The sequence below is a fragment of the Mesocricetus auratus genome, unplaced genomic scaffold (genome assembly GCF_017639785.1).
Source record: "Mesocricetus auratus isolate SY011 unplaced genomic scaffold, BCM_Maur_2.0 Super-Scaffold_100004, whole genome shotgun sequence".
Taxonomy (NCBI): domain Eukaryota; kingdom Metazoa; phylum Chordata; class Mammalia; order Rodentia; family Cricetidae; genus Mesocricetus; species Mesocricetus auratus.
This window is the reverse complement of record NW_024429189.1, coordinates 28,663,497-28,684,851: the sequence shown is the minus strand read 5'-3', so window position 1 is coordinate 28,684,851 and position 21,355 is coordinate 28,663,497. Positions and strand designations below refer to the sequence as shown.

Sequence of the window (21,355 nt, the reverse complement as noted above, 5' to 3'; positions counted from 1 at the left end):
AAGACAGAGCCAAAAGCATCTCCAGAATGTTTCTCTGGTTTATCAAAGAAGTTCTTCCTTCTGTGCGTGTGTGCACACGTGCATGTCCATGCATGCTCCTGCAAGTGCACGCAGGGGATACAAACAGGCCCCTGCCCCTAAGGAGGAGAAGACATTCAAACTTACACATAAAAGATAAGCACCCAAGTCAGTCTTACTCGCTGATGCACAAAAGCAGTGGCCAAGGTGGTCCAAACCAGAAGATGAGACTCTAAGCCAGTCCCCATCCTTGCTGCGGGGAACCCCCCAGTACAGCCTGTTCCTGCCACAATGATGGCGGTGGTGGTGCTCATGATGGCTGAGAGACGGGGCTCATGGTGCTTCGCACTGTAGAAGATCAGCATATACCACACACCCAGATCTGCCCCTGGCAGAGAAGCTACACTGCATTTTGAGAAACGCAGATACTGAAGAGGTTCCGAGTACACGTGAGCTGCCCCTTTCATGTGGGAAGCTGACCTTAAGGGAATTCTCCCTTGACAGGCATCTCCTCTGTCCAGGGAGGGCCAGACAGAATATCTGGAGAAGCAGCCACGGAAACCTCACACCTGCTGGCCTTGCCCAGGTTGCCTGTGTGTCCCGTGGCCTGTGCCGAAGGCTGAGTCAGATGCCCGCGTCTGAACCACCGTCTAACCCGCCTCTGTGAGCCGTGGGCTTCCCAGGGCAGGACACCCTGTTATGCTCTGTTCCCATGACCACGTCTTTAGTTATCGGCGTCTGTCCCTACCCCAGGGGTTATGAAAGTATAAAAACAGTACTGTCTTCCTCTCCTATAAAACACATTATCTGAACTGATCTGAGCAGGGTTCCTGCAAGCGGGTCATGAAACATCCCAGTGCCAGCTGCTGCTCTGGAATTTTCCTTCACTCAGGGATGGTCCTCCTCCCTCCCTGGCTGTACCCACCTAAGAAGAAAGGGATTGAAGGGCACACAGGGCCACACGCGTGTGTTTGCACACAGCGACACAGGACTCCGTGGAAAGAAGTGAGCCCAGCCTTGCGTTTGGATGAGACCTGAGTGGCCCACCAACTAAACACTGCCTTCCTTCATTTTGGGAAGAAGCTTCCTCCCTGTGAGCAACGGGACCTTTAAATCAGCATTTCTGTTGCAGCTGCTACTGATGTCTTTCAACAGGAACACATCAGACAGCCCTGAACTAAAAATAGGATCTGTGTGTTTCGCCAGCCCTCGGAGAAACGAAAGTCAGAGCAGCTGACAAGCTGACAAGTGTGTCCTGCCAGCCCTGGCGGCAGGGTTGGACTCCACCTTCCTTCCCCACAGCCTGATGTGCTGGGCACTTCAGTTGGGGATTAAGAGCCTGTCAGCACAGGTCCACTTTGCTCAGTCTCAAACTGGCTCAGGAAGTCTAAGGAGACACCATGATGGCAGACAACAGGATGAGGCTTTCTTTCTTCTTCTACCCAGAGGGACTATTTTTAGCCTCATCACACCAACTCCCCAGGAGAGGATGCATCTCAAGTGTCATGGGCCACAAGGACTTCAGGGTACCCAATTCCCATATTCGGAAGCAAACAAACACAAACCAAGCTGTGCTCAGGAATTCCAACCATCCTGCTGAGAAAGCCAACCCTGGCCTCAGCTCTAATGAGGGCCAGTGAACTTGGCTTGACCAGGTAAAAAGGCGTGGAGGCCCTGGCAGGAAAGACACAGGGTGGGGAAGAGGGACTGATGCTTTGTCTCGGCCCAACAAAACACAAAGACATATGAAAGGGAACAACCCCCCCCAGCCCCCCCACAAGTCCACGTGCGCACGCAGCACCGAAGCTAGCACATGAGCAGTGGCTAGCACATGAGCGGTTTTTAACTTGGCAAACCCTTAACAAGATATCATCTGTGTGATTATACTGTGAAAATAGGCACATACCCTATCCTGACAATCCTGAATAATTTCACCTCAGCAGTGCTGTCTTCTGAGCATGCGCAGACTCGTCATGGCAGATGTTCATTTGAAGAAAAACCTGACAGAGCTCACTGAAAACAACACTGAGATACACTTCTTTGCACCGCAAAAATGGATCATTTGGAAGAATCTTCTACATACTGAAGTTCTCTAGGCAAAGATTTGTTTTTTTAAAGAAAAGAAAAAAAAGAAACAACTCCTGACAACTTGCTAATAACACAGTCATTTCATCAACAGGGCTGTTTACACAATGCTTTAAGAGACCTGTCACTCAGACGCACAAGTGTGTGTCACTGCACTGGTCCAGGCTGGTTCAGCTTGAGGATCAGGCCGCAGATGCTCATTCCCCTCCTTGGCTTCTTAGGCCCGGCCTGAAGACGGGAGAGAAGGTGGTAGAGGCCACGCCTCCATACCAAACAGCGGTCTTCCATACATCACATACAGAAAATCCAAAGTGACCTCCACAGACTTATGGATCTTCTTTATTAGACACCTCACCCTGTGTTCACATGTGCGTGTATGCGTGTGCTTGCCTGTGTGCATGTGTGGGGGGGCCAGAGGTCAACTTCAAATGTAATGACCTCTACCGTTCCCATTTTTTGAGACAGAGCCTCTCGGTGACCCTGGAGCTTACCATTCTGGTGAGAACGGTTGCCCAGTAAGCCTCCAGAACCTCCCCGCGCCCATCTGCAAGCACTGGGTGGGGTTACAGGTACATGCCCCCGTGCCCAGCGTGTACAGCAGTGCGGAGGATCCAAACTCGGGTCCTGTGCTTAAAGAGCAAGCGTTTTCCTCACTGAACCACCTCCCAAGGCAAGGTCTTTCTGTCTTGTTTGTGAGCAGGGATCCAGATGAATCTATCGGCCAGGTTAAATTCCTGGCTTCCACATGGATTCACGTTGTTACCCGGGTAAAATGTGCGTCTTTCTGTAACTCAGCTCCTTCAGCCTCTCGAAAGTGCACGGTGATCACAAAGTGTGCTCACCGAGATCAAACAGAACCTACCCGCAGTGTTTTGCTGGACTCAGCAGCTCACAGACATTCCAAAGCTATTATATGTGGCTAGAGTTATGATTAGTTACTATTACTAAGATATAGAGCAATACACCAGCCCCGCTAACCACTTTAACGATACTACGCCATATGTGAAGGGCTTTCTATGCCCTTTCCACGAATCCATTTCAGACACAAGCAACTCCTGGGAGGCAAGTGCTTTTCTGATCTGTTGCAAATGAAGAATGAGAGGGCCAGAAAAGTTCATGAGCTTGCCTAAGGCCATACAGAAGTGGGAGCCTGGCTGTCATCTGAGTTCTTGGCTCCTTCCCTGCTGCCTCTAGGAAGTCAGCTCTAATGACACTCAACTCACCAAATAACGACTTGTGGGTGTCCTTAGAAGGAAAAGACCAGAACGATTCTGAGCTCCTTAAGAACTGCCCTGCTGGGGCTGGAGAGATGGCTCAGAGATTAAGAGCACTTACTGTTCTTCCAGAGGACCGGAGTTCAATTCCCAGCAACCACATGATGGCTTATAACCATCTAAAATGAGATCTGATGCCTTCTTCTGGCCTGCAGGCATACATGCAGACAGAATACTGTATACATAATAGATAAATAAATCTTAAAAAAAAAAAAGAAAAAGATCTGCCCTGCTTTCTCCCATGGACAACAAGAACTGCCTGCAATGGCTGTGTCCCCTTCTCACTCTGCCACTAGGTTCCCGAGGCCAGAATGACAGCACATCTTAAAGCACAGCAGCACCACTGTGTAGCAAGCACACCCATCTGAGCTGATTCTTGGATCTGAGTCTTGCCTCCCTCTGGCCCCATTCTGGTATTATTTCAAATAATGTGAATAATTTCGAATATTATTTCAAATGATGGGAATAATGTGTGCTGTAAAAAACATAAATTCAGCCTATACACAATCTCCTAAGTATAGATGACATTAATCCTATGTCATATGCGCTTTGCTCCTCTAAAAATCTGCATGAAGAGCACAGCTTCAAACAGCTGTCACTCCCAAAGCTGAGGGTGTTCACACCAGATAGACCCAGCTACCTGCCAAGACACTGAAGGCATACTTCACTAAAGGCATGAAGATGTGTCTTATCGCCTGCCCTCTCTCCCTTACAGCGGAGCGCAAGCTCAGATGGACAGAGTCACGTGCGGGACATCCTATCCGGCATCAGTGAAAAGAAGGGAGGGTGTGTCATATCTCTTGGTCAGTTTCACACACATGCTCCACAGACCCAAGAAAGCACTGGGCAAGCATTTTTCTTTTCTCCTAGTCTTCCACCTAGCCTTGTGCTCTAAGGGGAATGGATAAAGGTGAATGTCCCAAATCCTCAAATCTAAAACATGAAACTTTTCAAAAACACTAGCATAATATTCCAAGTTTTAGAGCTTTGGAGCATCATCCATTATGAAAATATCCCACATGCTGGAAAACCCACAAATTCGAAATATTTCTGGCCCCATGCATTTTAAACAAGGTGTGTGTGTGTGTGTGTGTGTGTGTGTGTGCGCGTGCACGTGCGTGCGTGCACGTATGCATGTTTGTATGCACTCATGCACATATATGTGTGTGTGTATATACATAATACATATATAACTTGTATGTGTGGACCAAACTGAAACCAGCAAGCTTTAAATAGAAATTCTTATTAAAAGCACCCTCACCCCACCTAAAAAGCAAAGATAAAGTTCAAATAAGCAACTAGCCATTTTTAAAGTAATCGAATAAGGTACTCAGTTCTTTGTGTTCTGAGACAGCTATGGCATGTCAATTCCCACAGCAAAGCATTAGGTCACCAGTTAAGTGTCCCTGGTCATTTCTGCTTGGGCTGATTCACACTAAACACTGCCATGGAAACAGTAACTATTTCAGGCGGCACTTTGTGGGAACCAGGACTGACTGGTCATGGCTGTGGCATGTTGAGACAGATAATGGGCAGCTGATGGCTCACGCAATGTTTCGGGCTGCCCACAAACTGTGGGACCATCATTGCCTGACAGCCTGTGGGTGTCACAGAGCAGGAGCCTCAAGGGTGGTGCAGGTTCTGCTAACACTGAAGAGGAGGAGGGCGAGGAGGAAGTGGGGGAGGGAGAGGATTAAGAGAAAGGGGGGAGGCAGCAGGTCAGAGCTATTTCAATCATAGAACTCACTTTGAAGGGCTTGTCTCTAAACACCGGGCAGACAAGAAGCGCAGCCTCACGAAAAGGAAGGTTTTTCTAAGACCTGTGCTCCCCAAATCAGCAGGCACTTGGAGTTTTCTAAAACCTATGAGTTCATTGCAGTGTCCAGGCTAAACACCATTGAAGAGGAACAGAGTGTGTTCCAAGCCAGCTCCTTCATGATGACACACGTTGACCTTAAGCAGTGAGACGGGACGCTCAACATGAACGGCACAGGACCACGCCTCCTCCTGACTACCCCACCCCATGAAGTCCTTCACTGGCTGAGAACGGTCATCACTCCAGACAACCAGTAGGGACCAGGATGCTAACACTTGGACACTGTGAAGAAGGTACACGGGAGTCTGTCCAGAAAGGACAGTGGGGAACTTTGTACAGGAGCTGACCCCCCACCCAACTGAGCATCTCACTACTGTGAGAGCAGACACTGCATGCCAAACAGGAAGAGACACTGCATAGAAAACAGTGCACCCTCCCTTCACAGATGGGCGGGTAAGCCTGAAACAGACATGGGAACCTCCTTTATAAGCCCGGCCAACACCATAAAGCCAAGTTGTTTAACTAAATCTACACTGGTCAGACTTGTAAACAGATACAAGGGCTCCAGGAGAAATAATGAGAATATTCTCTCTATACAAAGCACTCAGTTGTTCCGCTACCTTCCCACACCCTACATAGGACTTACCTCTTGGACTCCTGGCCTATGCTGTGGCCCAACACTCTGGGACATTCTGGATACAAAGCACTACTGAGAACACTCAGGAATGAGAACCAAACAAACCACTGACCAACCAACCAAGCAACCACTCTCACTGTTGAGAGTCCCTACAGTGATGAGGACCAAACAGCATGTGGAGTGCACCCCACACACACTGAGGAACAGCCAGGCTCGAGTGCACCCCACACACACTGAGAAACAGTCGGATTCGAGTGCACCCCACACACACTGAGAAACAGTCGGATTCGAGTGCACCCCACACACACTGAGAAACAGTCGGATTCAAGTGCACCCCACACACACTGAGAAACAGTCGGATTCGAGTGCACCCCACACACACTGAGAAACAGTCGGATTCGAGTGCACCCCACACACACTGAGGGATGACCAGGCTCGAGTGCACCCCCCCACACACTGAGGGACGACCAGACTCAAGTGCACCCCACACACACTGAGGAACGGAGGGGCTCGGCTGCCTACAGAGGAAGCTTGATGATGAAGACTAACTCACTGACTCTTGAGTCACTGTCATTACAGGATGCACTAAGTCGGAATGTTGCTTTTTACCTCCACTGATCTCTCATTCCCAATAGCCAAATCCAAAGCACAGACCTCAGCCTCCAGCCAGCGCGGTATCTGCTGATGTTCTCATCTAAACCATGCCATACAAGGTTTTGGGCCACTCCCTTTGACATGCACAGCTGGGCAAGGCAGGAAGGTTTGGGGCAGACAGTGGTTATCAGGGGTAAAGGAAATGTCAGCAATGGTACCACCACGATTTTACCAATGCTCAGTTTCTAGAGAGCCACAGAGGCTCCCTCAGTCTGAGAGACAGCCGCCCTTACCTTTCCTTATTTTGAATGTTAAAATTTAAAATGATCTCAATAGAACTCTTGGCGCACACCTAAATCCTAACTCTTACAATGGTGAGGCAGTAAGACTGTGGCAAGCTAGAGGATAATTTTGTCTCCATAGTGAATTCTAGGCCAGCCAAACCTGTCCCCAACAACAAGAACAGGTCAGTCCCCTTCCCCAACTTCTTGCCTACCACCCAGATCTCTAACTTCAAAGATCGGGGACTGCTTGGAGTCTGATCCCTGATCCCAGAGTTCCAACAAGAACTTGTGCTAGCCCACCAACTACTGGGTCCTGAGACAAGAACCACACTGAACCTCACCCCAAACCCAACTTAGACTCCCAAATTCCCACCCCTAGGCAAGAAGCTATCTGTAACTGATAGCTGCTAGAAAAATCAGCTTCTTCAGTGAAGTGACACTAGGGACACCAAGCTACACTCCAGGGCCAGTCTCATGCTCAGGAGTAGTCAGCCAACACGAAATGGACTCTGTGCGCACGCACGCACACACACACACACACAAGCACAAGCACACACTTTTGTGTTTTGAGAGAAAGAAAGTAGGAAGTTGGGTGAAGGAGGGTTCTGGAAAAGGATAAGGAAGGAGGACACAATCAACATATTGCATGAAATTCTTAAAAAATAAACAAAAGAAAATGCCCAAATAAAAACCTCTTGGCTGATTAAATTCACCTGAATCTTACTAATGACTATAAGAATTGCTTTCTAGGCCACAAAGCTTGAGGAGTGCGCATGAGGCCTTATGAGAGAAGGGCCAAACAATTCTGTGGCATTTTACCAGACTCAAGTACAGTTGCAAGGAGATAAATCCTGTCAACAACCACTTGGCTCAAACCAATACCTAGATTATGGGTGGGTGAGAGCTTGAAACAGAATCCAGCCCTGCAGAGGCTAGACTTCTGACTCTCACAAACTGTGAGATAATAAATGTGTACTGTGTTTTCTTTTTTTTTTTTTTGGTTTTTGTTTGTTTGTTTTTGTTTTTTTAAAGTGAGAAGTCTTTAATTTCTCAAGTGTCTCAACCAACTGGCAGACTCTCAATGGGGAGGGGACAGACATTCAGGACTGATCCACACCATCTGGAGTCCAAACTTTCTCTGCAGCTCATGCCATGCCTCATTCCCCCCTTCAGTCCACAGCAAGAGCTATGAAGTCAGCTGATGGTGACTTCCTAGAGGGAGCGAGCCATGTGGCTCTGACGGGCAGGCTCGCACTCCTACCAGGAAAATCTCTGAGGCTTCTCTCAAGTGTGAGCTAGCTAATAAACTCTCCACACCACCATCTGCTTTGTTGGGAAAGAACTCAGAAGCATTAGGAACAGATCTGTACAAGAGAAATGGGCATCACATGCATCGTGGACAAAGCTGGGAAGCATATTATTAAGCATCTTAGTTGCATCTGTCAAACGGAAATTTTCAGAGCAGCAGCAGCATCTTCATTAATCTGAATATTAATTTTTCTCCCCACTAAGTCCTGCAGTCCCCCTCCCCTGAGCAATAGAAAGGGACTTTGGACTATATTCAGTATTTTAGATGGTGCTATGAGACCTGAGTCCTATCCTCATTCCACAAACAAGGCAGAGCAAGTCATACTTCCCTCCCGAGCACCTTTGATTCCCTTGATAAAGGGAGTCTGCCTGGCTGTCCTGGTGGGCATCAGATGAAGATCAGGTAGGTCAGAACACGTGCAAACCCAATGCCCCACTAAGGTATTTCCATCGGATGCTCCTCCAGTGCGTGGTAATTGCTGCTCTAACTCAAAATGAGTCCCTTTTATTGCTTCCAGGGAAGTTTTACTACTCATTTGGCAAGTTTAAACTGCAAGTGTAAGCTCCAAACACCTCGTGACAAAATAAAAACAGGACTACATGCATCACCAGTCACTCTTAGGACAATCAGGACCACAGTGGGGCTGAGACACCTCGCAAGCTGCCCCTGAATACAAACAGTGGACGCGTAATTACCTGTTTCTCCCCACAACGTGTCGGTGCCATTGACTTCGATTTCATGTTCCTCTGCCATTCCCAGCAAGCACTGGACTACCTGTCAGATGTGGCAAGGTGATTTAATGAGCTCTCAGAGCAATAGGTGCTTATTATAGCCCACACATCAAAGGAGAGAGTGTTGTTTCTTTTAACCATTATTATCGTGTGCTGCACAAGTAGAGAAAATAGAATGAAAACCATTTTCAAGCATAATTTGTATGCCATTCACACTTTCACTTGGAGAATTAGAAAAAAAATAAAACAATCTCAGTGAATTCCGGCGACTCTGTTCAGGGCTACCAGGTACTCAGAATTCTAATGAATTCCGACATGACCCAAATATGCCAGCGTAATCAACAAAGGGTCCACTGGATCACAGAAAGTGCAGTTGCTGCATAAATCACCATTAGTGCATTCTTCACACGGAAGGAAAACAAGGTGATATATACTTGTTACAGTAAAAAAAATCTCTTTTAATATTATCCGAATGATTTTTCTGCTGACAGTATTGTCCCTCTCCCTTCTGGGCATCTTCCTGTCAAAGAGCAGAGCAGGTCACAAGTTAGAGGCAGGAAAGCTTGCTCCTGGGAGGAGATAAAGTATCTGTGCCCTGGACCAGAGCCAGCATGATCCTGAATGACAGGAGAATACGACAAAGCCATTTTCCAGGCTCCCAGTCTATATTGTTTGCGGTCTGCTGACTGGGTCTCCTCCTAATCCCCAGAAGCTGTGGGTGCTCCTTGAATGGCAGGAAGAAATCACAGACCTTGAAATGGAGTGATTATGTGGAAATGTCAGGGTATACAGTCTGTCACAAACCTGGTATAACACTCGAAGGACTGGACAGGAAGAATCTGGGCCAAGCGAGGAAGGAACAGGGGCAGTGAGTGGGGCTGCGTACTCCAGATGAAGGAAGCAATCTGAGCTAAGGAAGGTGGCGACTTCTAGAAGCTAGAACAGCCAGGGAAGGCTCTCTCCTGGCTTCTTCTCACCCTAAATTTAGATTTCTGCCCCTCCCCCCAGAACGTTAAGATCAAGCTTGTGTTGTGCTTTAGTCACTCAGAGTGTGGCCATTTGCTGTGATGACATTAGGGAATTAATATCCTCTTTGGGACTTTTGACTAAGAAATCCTGCTTTTCTGCTTGAAATGGTTGTTGGTTATGCCAAAACAGTTTCCGCTTAGTGTTCTCCAGGCCAGCTCCTAAGTAGTGACATGAGTTAAGAAGAGGATCTCTTCCAGACACGGGCATGTGCCATGTGTGGGTGTGCATGTGCTCACAGACCTCCCAGTGATGACATGCTGGAGTCCCACGCCTGTGATTCCAGCACTTGGGAGGGAGAGGCAGGAAGATCGAGAGTTCCAGAGACTAGGCTACGTGAGGTCTTGTTTTAAAAAATCAAGACAAATAAAATAAGAAAATAGCCGCATTTTCAGATATGTGTATTTAACACTGTAATTTATGCATACCAAATATTAGCCAGCCAGCAATGCATGCTTATATGTACATCTGCCATCATGTGTGAGTGCCAAATACCAGGCAGCCAGCTTGGCATTCAAATTTCAGGCATTCCTGGGAGAGAATATTACCAAATATTGGCAACTCCAGTTGCTTAAAGATAACACAGACTGAGAAACACACAGCAAAGTGGGAGCAACTGCTGTTATATTCACAGCCAAAGCGGAGAAACGGGCCAGCTGATGACAGTCAAATCCTCAAACCTAAAGCTAGTGACACCTACCAGAAAGAGACGCTGTGCTGAATCTCCCCTTTGGTGCAGCAAATTCGAATAATGGGCCTTCTCACAGGCTCATTACTAAAAACCCTTCACACACTCAAGAGTGATTTCAAACTAGGACTCCACGTAGTTATTGTCTCAAGTTTGTAAGGAGCCCAAAGGGCTGGGAGGAAAGAGAACAAGGTAGAAGAGAAAGCAGAAGAGGAGAGGGAGGGAGAAGAGAAACATGAACACCCAACAGAGCTCTTGCGTGGAAGGGAAGCGCTCTGCCCATCCCACGCACACGATTGAGACCATGGGCTGGCCTCCCTCCCTCCCTCCCTCCCTCCCTCCCTCCCTCCCTCCCTCACAGCAAGGACAAGGTCACTAGTTACTAGCCAAGCCAGCAGCTACTTCTTGGATCTCCACTTTCTTTTGTGGCTGTGGCTCTCAGCTTAGAAGGCCGTGACCAAACAAATGACGTTGGGTTACAGCGTCTCATACCTCACGAAGCAACCCCACAACCCCACTCACCGCGCTGTGGCCCATGCTGGCCGCTGCTGTCAGTGCCTGCTGCAGGGCTTGGCTCTTCCTTAGCGTGCCAGGCTGCGGGTGACCTGCTGACCACTCACAATTCAGCAGGTACTGGAGAATGTCACTGTGGCCCCGAAGAGCGCTGTGGACGAGTGCACACTGGCCCTTCTTATCCAAGTGGTCTACCTGGGGAGCAGAAGCACGGGAAAGGCAAGGGTGAGCGTCTCCTCTAGCCTGAGAGCCTGACTGCCCTGAAGGCCATAAGCAAGCTCATGCTTCTGCAAAAGAACAAGACTTCACATTCCAACCTGTCTTTCTGGACAGCACTGAGCCTTTGACTCCCTTCACTGAGATAAGAACACTCGCTGAGGCCTCAGGTTCCCTTTGAGGACCAGGAACCACAAGACAGCCTCGTCACACGCACATCTCGGCAAACGACACCGAGCTCAGGGACTGAACCCTTAGACAAAGCCCCGCGCTTCCCAGTGGGGTACTTAGATGAAGTAATTTCAGGCTGCCCGGAGACCCTTGGTCACTGAACCAGGGAGCCAAAGAAGGAAAGGGTCTAGAGAACACAGACCTAAGGGAAGGAGGACAGGAAGGAGAACGTGCAGGGAGACGGCCCAGGACACACACCAGCTTATAAATGAAAGTCACAAAGCTGGGAGACGCCAGCTAGTCGGAAGAGATGTGTGATGGCGGCAGGCACCCCAGCATGCCTTATCTAAATGTGGGGGTCCTAGCCCTGAAGAAAAGCAAAGGGCCCAGCTCTGACACGTTTGCACAACTAGGGGCCATGCTTCCTCATCACCTGGAGACTCTGTACGAGTCCCCCCAACACGACAGCTAGCTTCTTCCTGCAAGCTTTCAGTTGTGACATAAGAGGCACCACTGGCCTCAGAAGAAAGCTAAGAGACAGCTGGTATCCAGAAATCGGGGCACGTGCCATGTAGCCATCATGCATGCACCCCAAAACTGGAGCTCAGGTCCAGATGTCCCAAATGTTGAGCTTTGAAGAAAAGCAAGCAAACAAACAAAACAAAACAACAACAACATTTCTGTACCTACTGTAAGCCTAACTTAACTAAACAGGCAAAAGGCAATTAGCAGTGCTTTCCCCGATGTTACTCAGCCGGCTCACTTGCCTGTGCCTTGTGTATATGCACACAGGAAGCTAAAGAGGGCTTATGCTGAGCTTAGCGTGCATCTCACTTCATCTGGGAGCCTCGCAGCTCTACACTAATGTGTCAAGGAGCAGGGAGTTATCTCATGGTAATAGCAATGGCTGGCTGAAGGCTCACGCCAGTGTCATGGCACAGTTCCTGGGATTCACCGACAGGTGGGAAACAGAGCCCTCAGAGGCCCAGCGTTCCAGGTGGAAAAAGCAAAACTGATTTTAGGCAGTGCCCACAGCTCAAGCATATGACGTCTAAGAACCAAAGAGCTCATGGGATTGTTTTAAAAGAATCATGAAATGAAATAGGACAAGAAGGGGGAGTTGGGGGTGGTGTGAGGTAAACATTTAAAATCTTTCCAACAGGGCTGGCAAGATGGTTCAACCAGGGAAAGGTACTTCCTGCCAAGTTTAAGTCCCAGAACCCATACAGTAGATGGAGAGAACCAATTCCCTCCAGGGCACTGTTTTCTGAACTCCTCAGTGTCACATGGCATGTGAGTGTGCGCACAGACACACAAAGACAATGTGTAGGAAGAAAAAAAAAACTTCTGGAAAATCTTCTAAACAGGGGCATGGCTCAGTGGTTAAGAACACTGGCTGCCCTTCCAGAGAAGCTGGGTTCAGTTCCCAGCACCCACATGGCAGCTCACAACTGTCTATAACTCCAGTTCCAGGGGATCTGACACTTTCACACCAATGCACATAAAATAAAGTTAAATAAATTAAAAACAACAACAACAACAAAAATCTTCTAAACAACCGTGGCGCCACGTCAGATTCTAGACTAAACTCAGTGGCCAGGGATCTGTCTGGTACAAGAGCAAGCAGACCCACAGCTTAGGCACACATAGCTACCTCTCTCCTTGGGGCTCCCGACCTTCTACACTGATCCTATAATCTCTTCACTCACTTCCCTGGACAACACTGAAATCCACCAAGCCTGGCTGAGGGTCAACAATCCCAGTGAAGAAAGGAAGGTATTTCCCACCCTGGCGTCACCCTCCAAGGCAAGAAGGCTGCTACTTACCCTTGCCCCCTTCTTGGTCAGCAGACACACCAGCTTCATGTGGCCTGCAGCAGCTGCGTAGCAGAGTGCGCTCATACCGTTCTCCGACACCCCGTCCAGGCAGGCGCCAAATTCCAGAAGTAGAGTCACAACTTCCTCGTGGCCAAGGTGAGACTGGACGCATAGGATGGGGGCGTTATTTAACACTTCTGTCCTGTAGTTCACGTTGGCCCCTCCCAAAATCAGGAGCCGGCTCACCTGTTGGGCAAGGCACCCCAACAAAATTAGTATCTCACACACGTTAGTCTCAACAACATCTGGGAAGAAGGGCAGTATCTACAACTTCTTATTTTTAACAGACCTCAAGTCTAGAATGTACCTGCAGCAAATATGTATGCACACGCATGCGTGCGTGCATGTGTGTGTGTGTGTGTGTGCGCTCGCGCGCACGTGCGTGCGTGTGTAATGTGCATCTTCACTGGTGGGAACTGCCCACGTTCATCCAAATAATGGGAAACAGAACTGCAGTGCGAGGCAGCAGACTGAGAGCAGAACCCTGAAGAAATGTGCACACCCCAGGCTGCCATCAACAGCATTGATGAAGGCTGAGACACGGAAGCAAGCCCAGGATCCACAGCTGAAGGATGGATAGAGATGCACGTGCCAACAGTGGAGAGAGTCAGGCTCAGAAAGGAATTAAGATATGCTACAGCGGAGGCTGATATACAATATGCTAAATAAGCAAAAAGACAAGGGCCACATGATACTATTATGTTACCATAAAGGACATACCCAAAGGATTCAAACACAGACATAAGCTGAACATGGCTTCCAGGGCATGGGCAGAGGGGAAACCAGCGTTTAATAACTAAAGAGAACTACTGGATGAAAGTTCTAGAGACTTACAACAGGAAATGTGAATATACGTCACCTGCTTCAAAATGGGTAAGATGTTAAATTTTCTTTCTTTTGTTTTTCCAAAGACAATGTTTTTCTATGTTTGTCCTAGAACTCACTCTGTAGAGCAGGCTGCCTCTAACTCAGAGATCCACCTGCCTCTGCCTCTGCCTCCCGAGTGCTGGAATTAAAGGCGTGCACCATCACTGCCTGGCAGATGTTAAATTTTCTATTACAGAGTTTTAGTTCATTGAAGGAGAAAATAAATGTCTTTTTGATGTGGACAGTACCCTCTCCTCCCTCATCCCCCACACGACACATTTTTAAAAGATTTATTTTAACTTTATGTGTGTGCATGTTTTGCCTGCATGCCTGGTGCCTACAGAGGTCAGAAGAGGGCATCAGATCCCCTATAAGCAGAGTTATAAATGGTTACTAGCTACCACATAGGTGCTAGGAATCCACCCAGGTACTCTGCCAAAGGAAAGAGTGCTCTTATCCTGGGGCCAGCTCCTGGGTGGGACGTGTTCAATGCTTTCCAGCTAACAGTGACATTAGTAGTGAAGGAGACATACTTTGACAAGCCACTAAGTAGAGAAACGCTGCCATTTTTAACAATGAAATAATAATCAAGGATGGAATCATAACAGTGACATAGAGCCCAAAGAAAACATGAACAGTCTCTTTTCTCGACAAGAATACGTTCCTGCAGGACGAGAGAACGCAAAGAAGCGTCTGTGTGTCCTTGGGACACCTGCCCACCAACAGCACATCCTCTGCTGCTCCCACTGCACACACACCTGCCAGACATCAGGGCAAGTTCCGGTTCTGCACATTAAAATCACTGAACAGATGCAGACCTCCAACTATACAAACCTCCTTCACATCTCCAGACTGTGAGAAAAAAGACTATGCCCTTTCACACCTACTGAGATGCCCCATGCATTTCTTCAACTGGTCCTTTTCAACAGCTCCAACCTGCATCCGCCACTCTCCCTGCCAAGCCCTGGCAGGTTCTCAGGGCTGACCATTAGGCTGAAAACCCCAGAGACGACATCATCTATTTAACTAGAGGTACGTGGGGATCATTAAAAGATACGGAAAGGAGACGGGACTATTAAAATTCTGGGTGGTTCAGGGGTGTATCCACGGAGTAGCGGATAGAATATTTACAAACTGTAGGAACAGGGGATTAATACAACCAGAGGGAGGGGAAACCACAGTCCATGGTGGTGTCTCGACATGCTAGAACCCAAAGTATGAAATGTTAAGGTGTCTCCATGCTGCTGAAATTTGAGCTCAACACTTCATCTGCTTTGGTGAAACACATTTCTTTTTTTCTTTTTTCTTTGCTGCACTGTTATATTTTTTACCACTTAAAACCCTGCCACTTTGTAGATCTTTACTCTTCATTTTTCAACCACGTGGCACACTTGAAGTCACCCAGAGCTTCAAAATTTCCAGTGCCTGGACCTTAGGCTCGAGATTCTGGCAACCCAGCTCCCGAGAGGATGCGCTTGGCAAGCAGGGCTGTACACACGCCAGGTGGCACATGTCCCTGCAGATACACTAAGACAGACAGAATCAGGTGACCTTCCATCCTTCTGCACTCCAAACCTCTGCTCCCCAGTTGAAAAATGGGAACAAAAGCACCCATTCCCCTGGTGATTGTAAAGATGAGCAGTGAATGGCAAAAATAAGAACACCTTCCCCCAAGGAGGGAGGGAGGGAGAAGGAAGGGAATCAGAGAAGGGGGGAGAGAGGGGAGAGCGAGAGAGATAGATAGAGAGAGAGAGAGAGAGAGAGAGAGAGAGAGAGAGAGAGAGAGAGAGAGCGCACCACACTCAGTATTCCCAAAGTGTCAAATAAACAGTAGCAGCTGCTGTTACCATCACCCTTGCGCTGTCTTCAGAGTGAGACCTACAGACCTGGAGGCCCATCTAGCTCCCACCTTGGATGTACCCCAAGACAATCCACAGTACCAAGCAGCAGGAGGGAAGGCCTTACATGAAGCCCAGCCACCGTCTCAAAGTTCCCAGGAGTCAGCAGCCCTGGTGTTGTCACAGTTTCCAGAGCCACAGGAGCAGCAATCAAAACAACTCACCTGGGCACACAACACAAGCCAGGCACTTTCCCCAGAGCTGTCGCTGCCAGCACATTCATCACTGGGAGGCGGTGTTTTGTTGTCTCCATTTCAGAGGTGAGAAGTCAGGGGCTCGAAATGGGCAGGGCAGAAGTAGCTCAGGACACAAACGCTAATTGCTGCCACAGAGCAGGGCTGTAGCAGATACCGTGTGGTGGCCCACAGGAAGGGACGAGATGACTCATCCAATGCAGGCTTGCCCATCCGCAGGAGGTCTCTTTAGCTAACACTTGAAGGTGGCAGTACCACCTAGCAACTTATGAAAACACACAAGGTAGCCCAGCACCGCTGACAATAGGGACCTGGAGAAGTGCCAACCAGCTCTAGGCTGACAGAAGCGGGGCCATTATGTGTCCTGATGGATTATGACGCAGAGCACAACCGACCCAGGGGCCTGGCCAAGTCCCTGCCTCTTTCCCAGTCTCCTCTCCTTCCAGCTGAGCAAAGCATCAGCAGCCAAAGGCTCCTGTGTCTACATGCGGGGGCTGGGACCAGCCATACGACAACATTCGCGCAAAACAACCAGCTGGGCAGGATCCCAGTGGGCCATGCGGGGACAGGCTGGCATGATTCTGGCCCAGGAGCAGAGGCCACAGGGCTAGCACCAGCACACTTCCAAAATTACTATGCACTCATTTCAGAGCAAGTCATTTTAATTTGCCCAAGTGGCAAACTGCAATTATTTTCAAAATGACATTCATTCCTGTATGACAACAGTTAATACTCTCTAAAAACAGTTCCTTAATTGCATGCATAATTTTAAATTACTGTAATTTGTTCAATATTCTGTGAAAACCATTTTCTCCCTCATCAAAGACTTACAAAGACAAAACAAGAAGATTCTAGAGCTAAGTTACATAAATTTGGGGATGGGGCAGAGGTAGGTAACACGGGGATTTTCTAAAACAAACTAAAAATGACCAACACAAACTCGCCAGCATGTTAAAAGAAAGCTGACAGTCTGGAGAGAGAAGCCAGGCTGTCCTGAAAACCCACTGTCGGGAGAGTTTAACATTTCCCATTCATTCCTCTCCACACGTACAGCCTACGCACGTTACCGTCTATGCCCACGAATCCATTTAGTGTCAACAGACATTGCCAGCTTACTCCTTTTCTTCTTTAATACTTTATTAATTCTATGGAGAAGCCAAAAATTATACTGCTATAGTCAGAAAGATGACCAATGTTATATAGTAACCTAAACTTGAATTTTACAAAACCCAAGTGGAAAAAAAATCCCTAACGCAGCTATCTTTATGTGACATCTAAATTTAGAGCCAGCCAGTTTTTGGGAAAACTCCATCTGGAAAGGCAGCATTACCTGGGACAAGGGACAGCAGTGTGAGCCGCTCCTCCTGCATTACAGACCCACTTACGCAAACCTGCACGCAAGGCTCAGCCTGCACAAAAGCAGCGAGAGCTAGGAGTGAGCCTGGTGGGAGAGAACATGCAGAGGCCCCGCAGCACAGCTCTACTTCAGTGTGGCGGTCTCCCCAGAACACAGCTCTATCTACTTCAGTGTGACAGTCTCCCCAGAACACAGCTCTATCTACTTCAGTGTGACAGTCTCCCCAGAACACAGCTCTATCATCTACTTCAGTGTGGCGGTCTCCCCAGAACACAGCTCTATCATCTACTTCAGTGTGGCGGTCTCCCCAGAACACAACTCTATCATCTACTTCAGTGTGACGGTCTCCAGAACACAGCTCTATCTACTTCAGTGTGACGGTCTCCCCAGAACACAGCTCTATCTACTTCAGTGTGGCGGTCTCCCCAGAACACAGCTCTATCTACTTCAGTGTGACAGTCTCCCCAGAACACAGCTCTATCTACTTCAGTGTGACAGTCTCCCCAGAACACAGCTCTATCATCTACTTCAGTGTGGCGGTCTCCCCAGAACACAGCTCTATCTACTTCAGTGTGACAGTCTCCCCAGAACACAGCTCTATCTACTTCAGTGTGACAGTCTCCCCAGAACACAGCTCTATCATCTACTTCAGTGTGACGGTCTCCCCAGAACACAGCTCTATCATCTACTTCAGTGTGACGGTCTCCCCAGAACACAGCTCTATCTACTTCAGTGTGGCGGTCTCCCCAGAACACAGCTCTATCATCTACTTCAGTGTGACGGTCTCCCCAGAATACAGCTCTACTTCAGTGTGACGGTCTCCCCAGAACACAGCTCTACTTCAGTGTGACGGTCTCCCCAGAACACAGCTCTATCTACTTCAGTGTGACAGTCTCCCCAGAACACAGCTCTATCATCTACTTCAGTGTGACGGTCTCCCCAGAACACAGCTCTATCATCTACTTCAGTGTGACGGTCTCCCCAGAACACAGCTCTATCTACTTCAGTGTGACGGTCTCCCCAGAACACAGCTCTATCATCTACTTCAGTGTGACGGTCTCCCCAGAACACAGCTCTATCTACTTCAGTGTGGCGGTCTCCCCAGAACACAGCTCTATCATCTACTTCAGTGTGACGGTCTCCCCAGAATACAGCTCTACTTCAGTGTGACGGTCTCCCCAGAACACAGCTCTACTTCAGTGTGACAGTCTCCCCAGAACACAGCTCTATCTACTTCAGTGTGACAGTCTCCCCAGAACACAGCTCTATCATCTACTTCAGTGTGACGGTCTCCCCAGAACACAGCTCTATCATCTACTTCAGTGTGACGGTCTCCCCAGAACACAGCTCTATCATCTACTTCAGTGTGACGGTCTCCCCAGAACACAGCTCTACTTCAGTGTGACGGTCTCCCCAGAACACAGCTCTATCTACTTCAGTGTGGCGGTCTCCCCAGAACACAGCTCTATCATCTACTTCAGTGTGGCGGTCTCCCCAGAACACAACTCTATCATCTACTTCAGTGTGACGGTCTCCAGAACACAGCTCTATCTACTTCAGTGTGGCGGTCTCCAGAACACAGCTCTATCTACTTCAGTGTGGCGGTCTCCCCAGAACACAGCTCTATCTACTTCAGTGTGACGGTCTCCCCAGAACACAGCTCTATCATCTACTTCAGTGTGGCGGTCTCCCCAGAACACAACTCTATCATCTACTTCAGTGTGACGGTCTCCAGAACACAGCTCTATCTACTTCAGTGTGACGGTCTCCCCAGAACACAGCTCTATCTACTTCAGTGTGACGGTCTCCAGAACACAGCTCTATCTACTTCAGTGTGACGGTCTCCCCAGAACACAGCTCTATCTACTTCAGTGTGGCGGTCTCCAGAACACAGCTCTATCTACTTCAGTGTGGCGGTCTCCCCAGAACACAGCTCTATCATCTACATCAGTGTGGCGGTCTCCCCAGAACACAGCTCTATCTACTTCAGTGTGGCGGTCTCCCCAGAACACAGCTCTATCATCTACATCAGTGTGGCGGTCTCCCCAGAACACAGCTCTATCATCTACTTCAGTGTAGCGGTCTCCCCAGAACACAGCTCTATCATCTACATCAGTGTGGCGGTCTCCCCAGAACACAGCTCTATCTACTTCAGTGTGACGGTCTCCCCAGAACACAGCTCTATCATCTACTTCAGTGTGACGGTCTCCCCAGAACACAGCTCTATCATCTACTTCAGTGTGACGGTCTCCAGAACACAGCTCTATCATCTACTTCAGTGTGGCGGTCTCCAGATGACGCCGTGATCAAGCCGAAGAACCGCAGTGGGGAGCAGGGAGGCCCCTGGGACACAGCTAGTAATGTTAATCACTGCAAACACTCTGCATCCACCCAGAAACAACAGACCCTCTTCTGCCCTACATCAAGGTCCTACATGGGGCCAGCAGGGCTCTGGGTCATCTACCTACCACCGCTAGGTCCTTCCCGATGCCCACAATCCTTGGCATGTGACAACCTCACTCTTCAACAGGGACGGGAAGAAGGCACAGCACCTCTAACCAATGGGGAGGGCTGCACAGCGCAGACTCCAGAGCCACGGCCAAGGGAGGTATTCTGAGGGCACAGTGAGCAAGTGAGGCTGGGAGAAGACGTATTAAGGGGCCCAGGAGTGTTTCCCATGTCTCCATCTCTGGGACAATGCGGCCCCTTTCTTGAGATGAAGTGAATGCCAGACACCTGTAAACTGAGCCACGCCTTGCTTCCTCTGGCTTGCTGTGAGGGAGCGGGTGCAATCATCACTTTGTAGTGACTTACAGTGAAGTCTCAGTCCCCTGGGAAAGAGCCCCAGAGTTTGTGACCTGCGGCTGGATACTTCTGTGCGGTCTTAACCAGACCTGGTCTAAGGTGCGACTTTGATTCTAAGACTGTGGTATACAATCTGCAAACGGGAAGGAAAATCTATCTGCAAGATTACAGCAAGAACAGTACAATAGGAAAACTCACAGTGCATGGACGTTCTCAGCGCGGCGTGCTGCCCACCTACTACTCCTCCCATTGCCAGACGTGTATGTGTCCCTGGAACCTGCAGGTAGCGGTCTGACACCCATTGTTTTGTGTGACCAATGCTTAATTTCATATGATCCATGAAGAGCTGGGTTGCTATGGCAATTCAGGACACGGAAAAATTCAGTTTCCATGCAAAGCTCTCTGACCTTTGGTTTCCTTTGTGAACTACCTGCTGGCCCCATCCTCTCTGCAACGGTCACTACGTGCTAAGTCAGCGGATCCATCTACCCTATCTCCCCTTGGGGGGAGGGTGTGATGAGCACTTGGGGAAGACATCACCAGGAGCTCCCCTGCCCTCCCGGAGTCTCAGCTGGCAGGATGGCAGAGGAGGATAGGCCAGGCTTCCCTGCAGAGGGCTGCTCACCTTCACATTGGGGGTGTAGAGATTCCTGAGAGAGGCCAGGGCAGCAGACAGCCCTTCCGTGCTGTAACCGATCCACAGGGCCTGCAGGTGGCTCGAGGAGACCCCAGTCTTCTTACTGAGGCCCTGGAAAGAATCAAAGGCAGACGCCTGTGAGAGCCTCCTCCCGGCTGAGCACCCTTCTGAAAGCGAGTCTGCCCACCAGAGGCCTGCCGTAGATAGAGTCTCCCACCGAAGGAGCCCTCTGCCTGCGAGCACAGTTCATGGTGAGGAAGTCACAGCCCGTGGCACACCTGGGAGAGAGCCCTAACCCGTGGCCCTGTGAGCTGTATGCACACCTGGGAGAGACAAGGAGAAAGCTTCCTTCTGCAGA

The 21,355-nt window shown here is 49.0% G+C and overlaps 1 protein-coding gene across 9 annotated transcripts in view; it reads right to left on the bottom strand.

Annotated features, from left to right (window-relative positions):
• The window catches only part of Tanc1 (tetratricopeptide repeat, ankyrin repeat and coiled-coil containing 1), a 189,412-nt gene that overhangs the window by 16,270 nt on the left and 151,787 nt on the right, over positions 1 to 21,355 (bottom strand). For all 9 annotated transcript variants that reach the window (XM_021226566.2, XM_021226573.2, XM_013112615.3 and 6 more), the window contains 4 exons: positions 20,986 to 21,108; positions 13,189 to 13,425; positions 10,985 to 11,170; positions 8,713 to 8,791 (listed from right to left, as the gene is read on the bottom strand). In XM_021226566.2, coding sequence (XP_021082225.1) covers positions 8,713 to 8,791; positions 10,985 to 11,170; positions 13,189 to 13,425; positions 20,986 to 21,108 — 625 coding nt within the window. The remainder of the gene's footprint in view (positions 1 to 8,712; positions 8,792 to 10,984; positions 11,171 to 13,188; positions 13,426 to 20,985; positions 21,109 to 21,355) is intronic.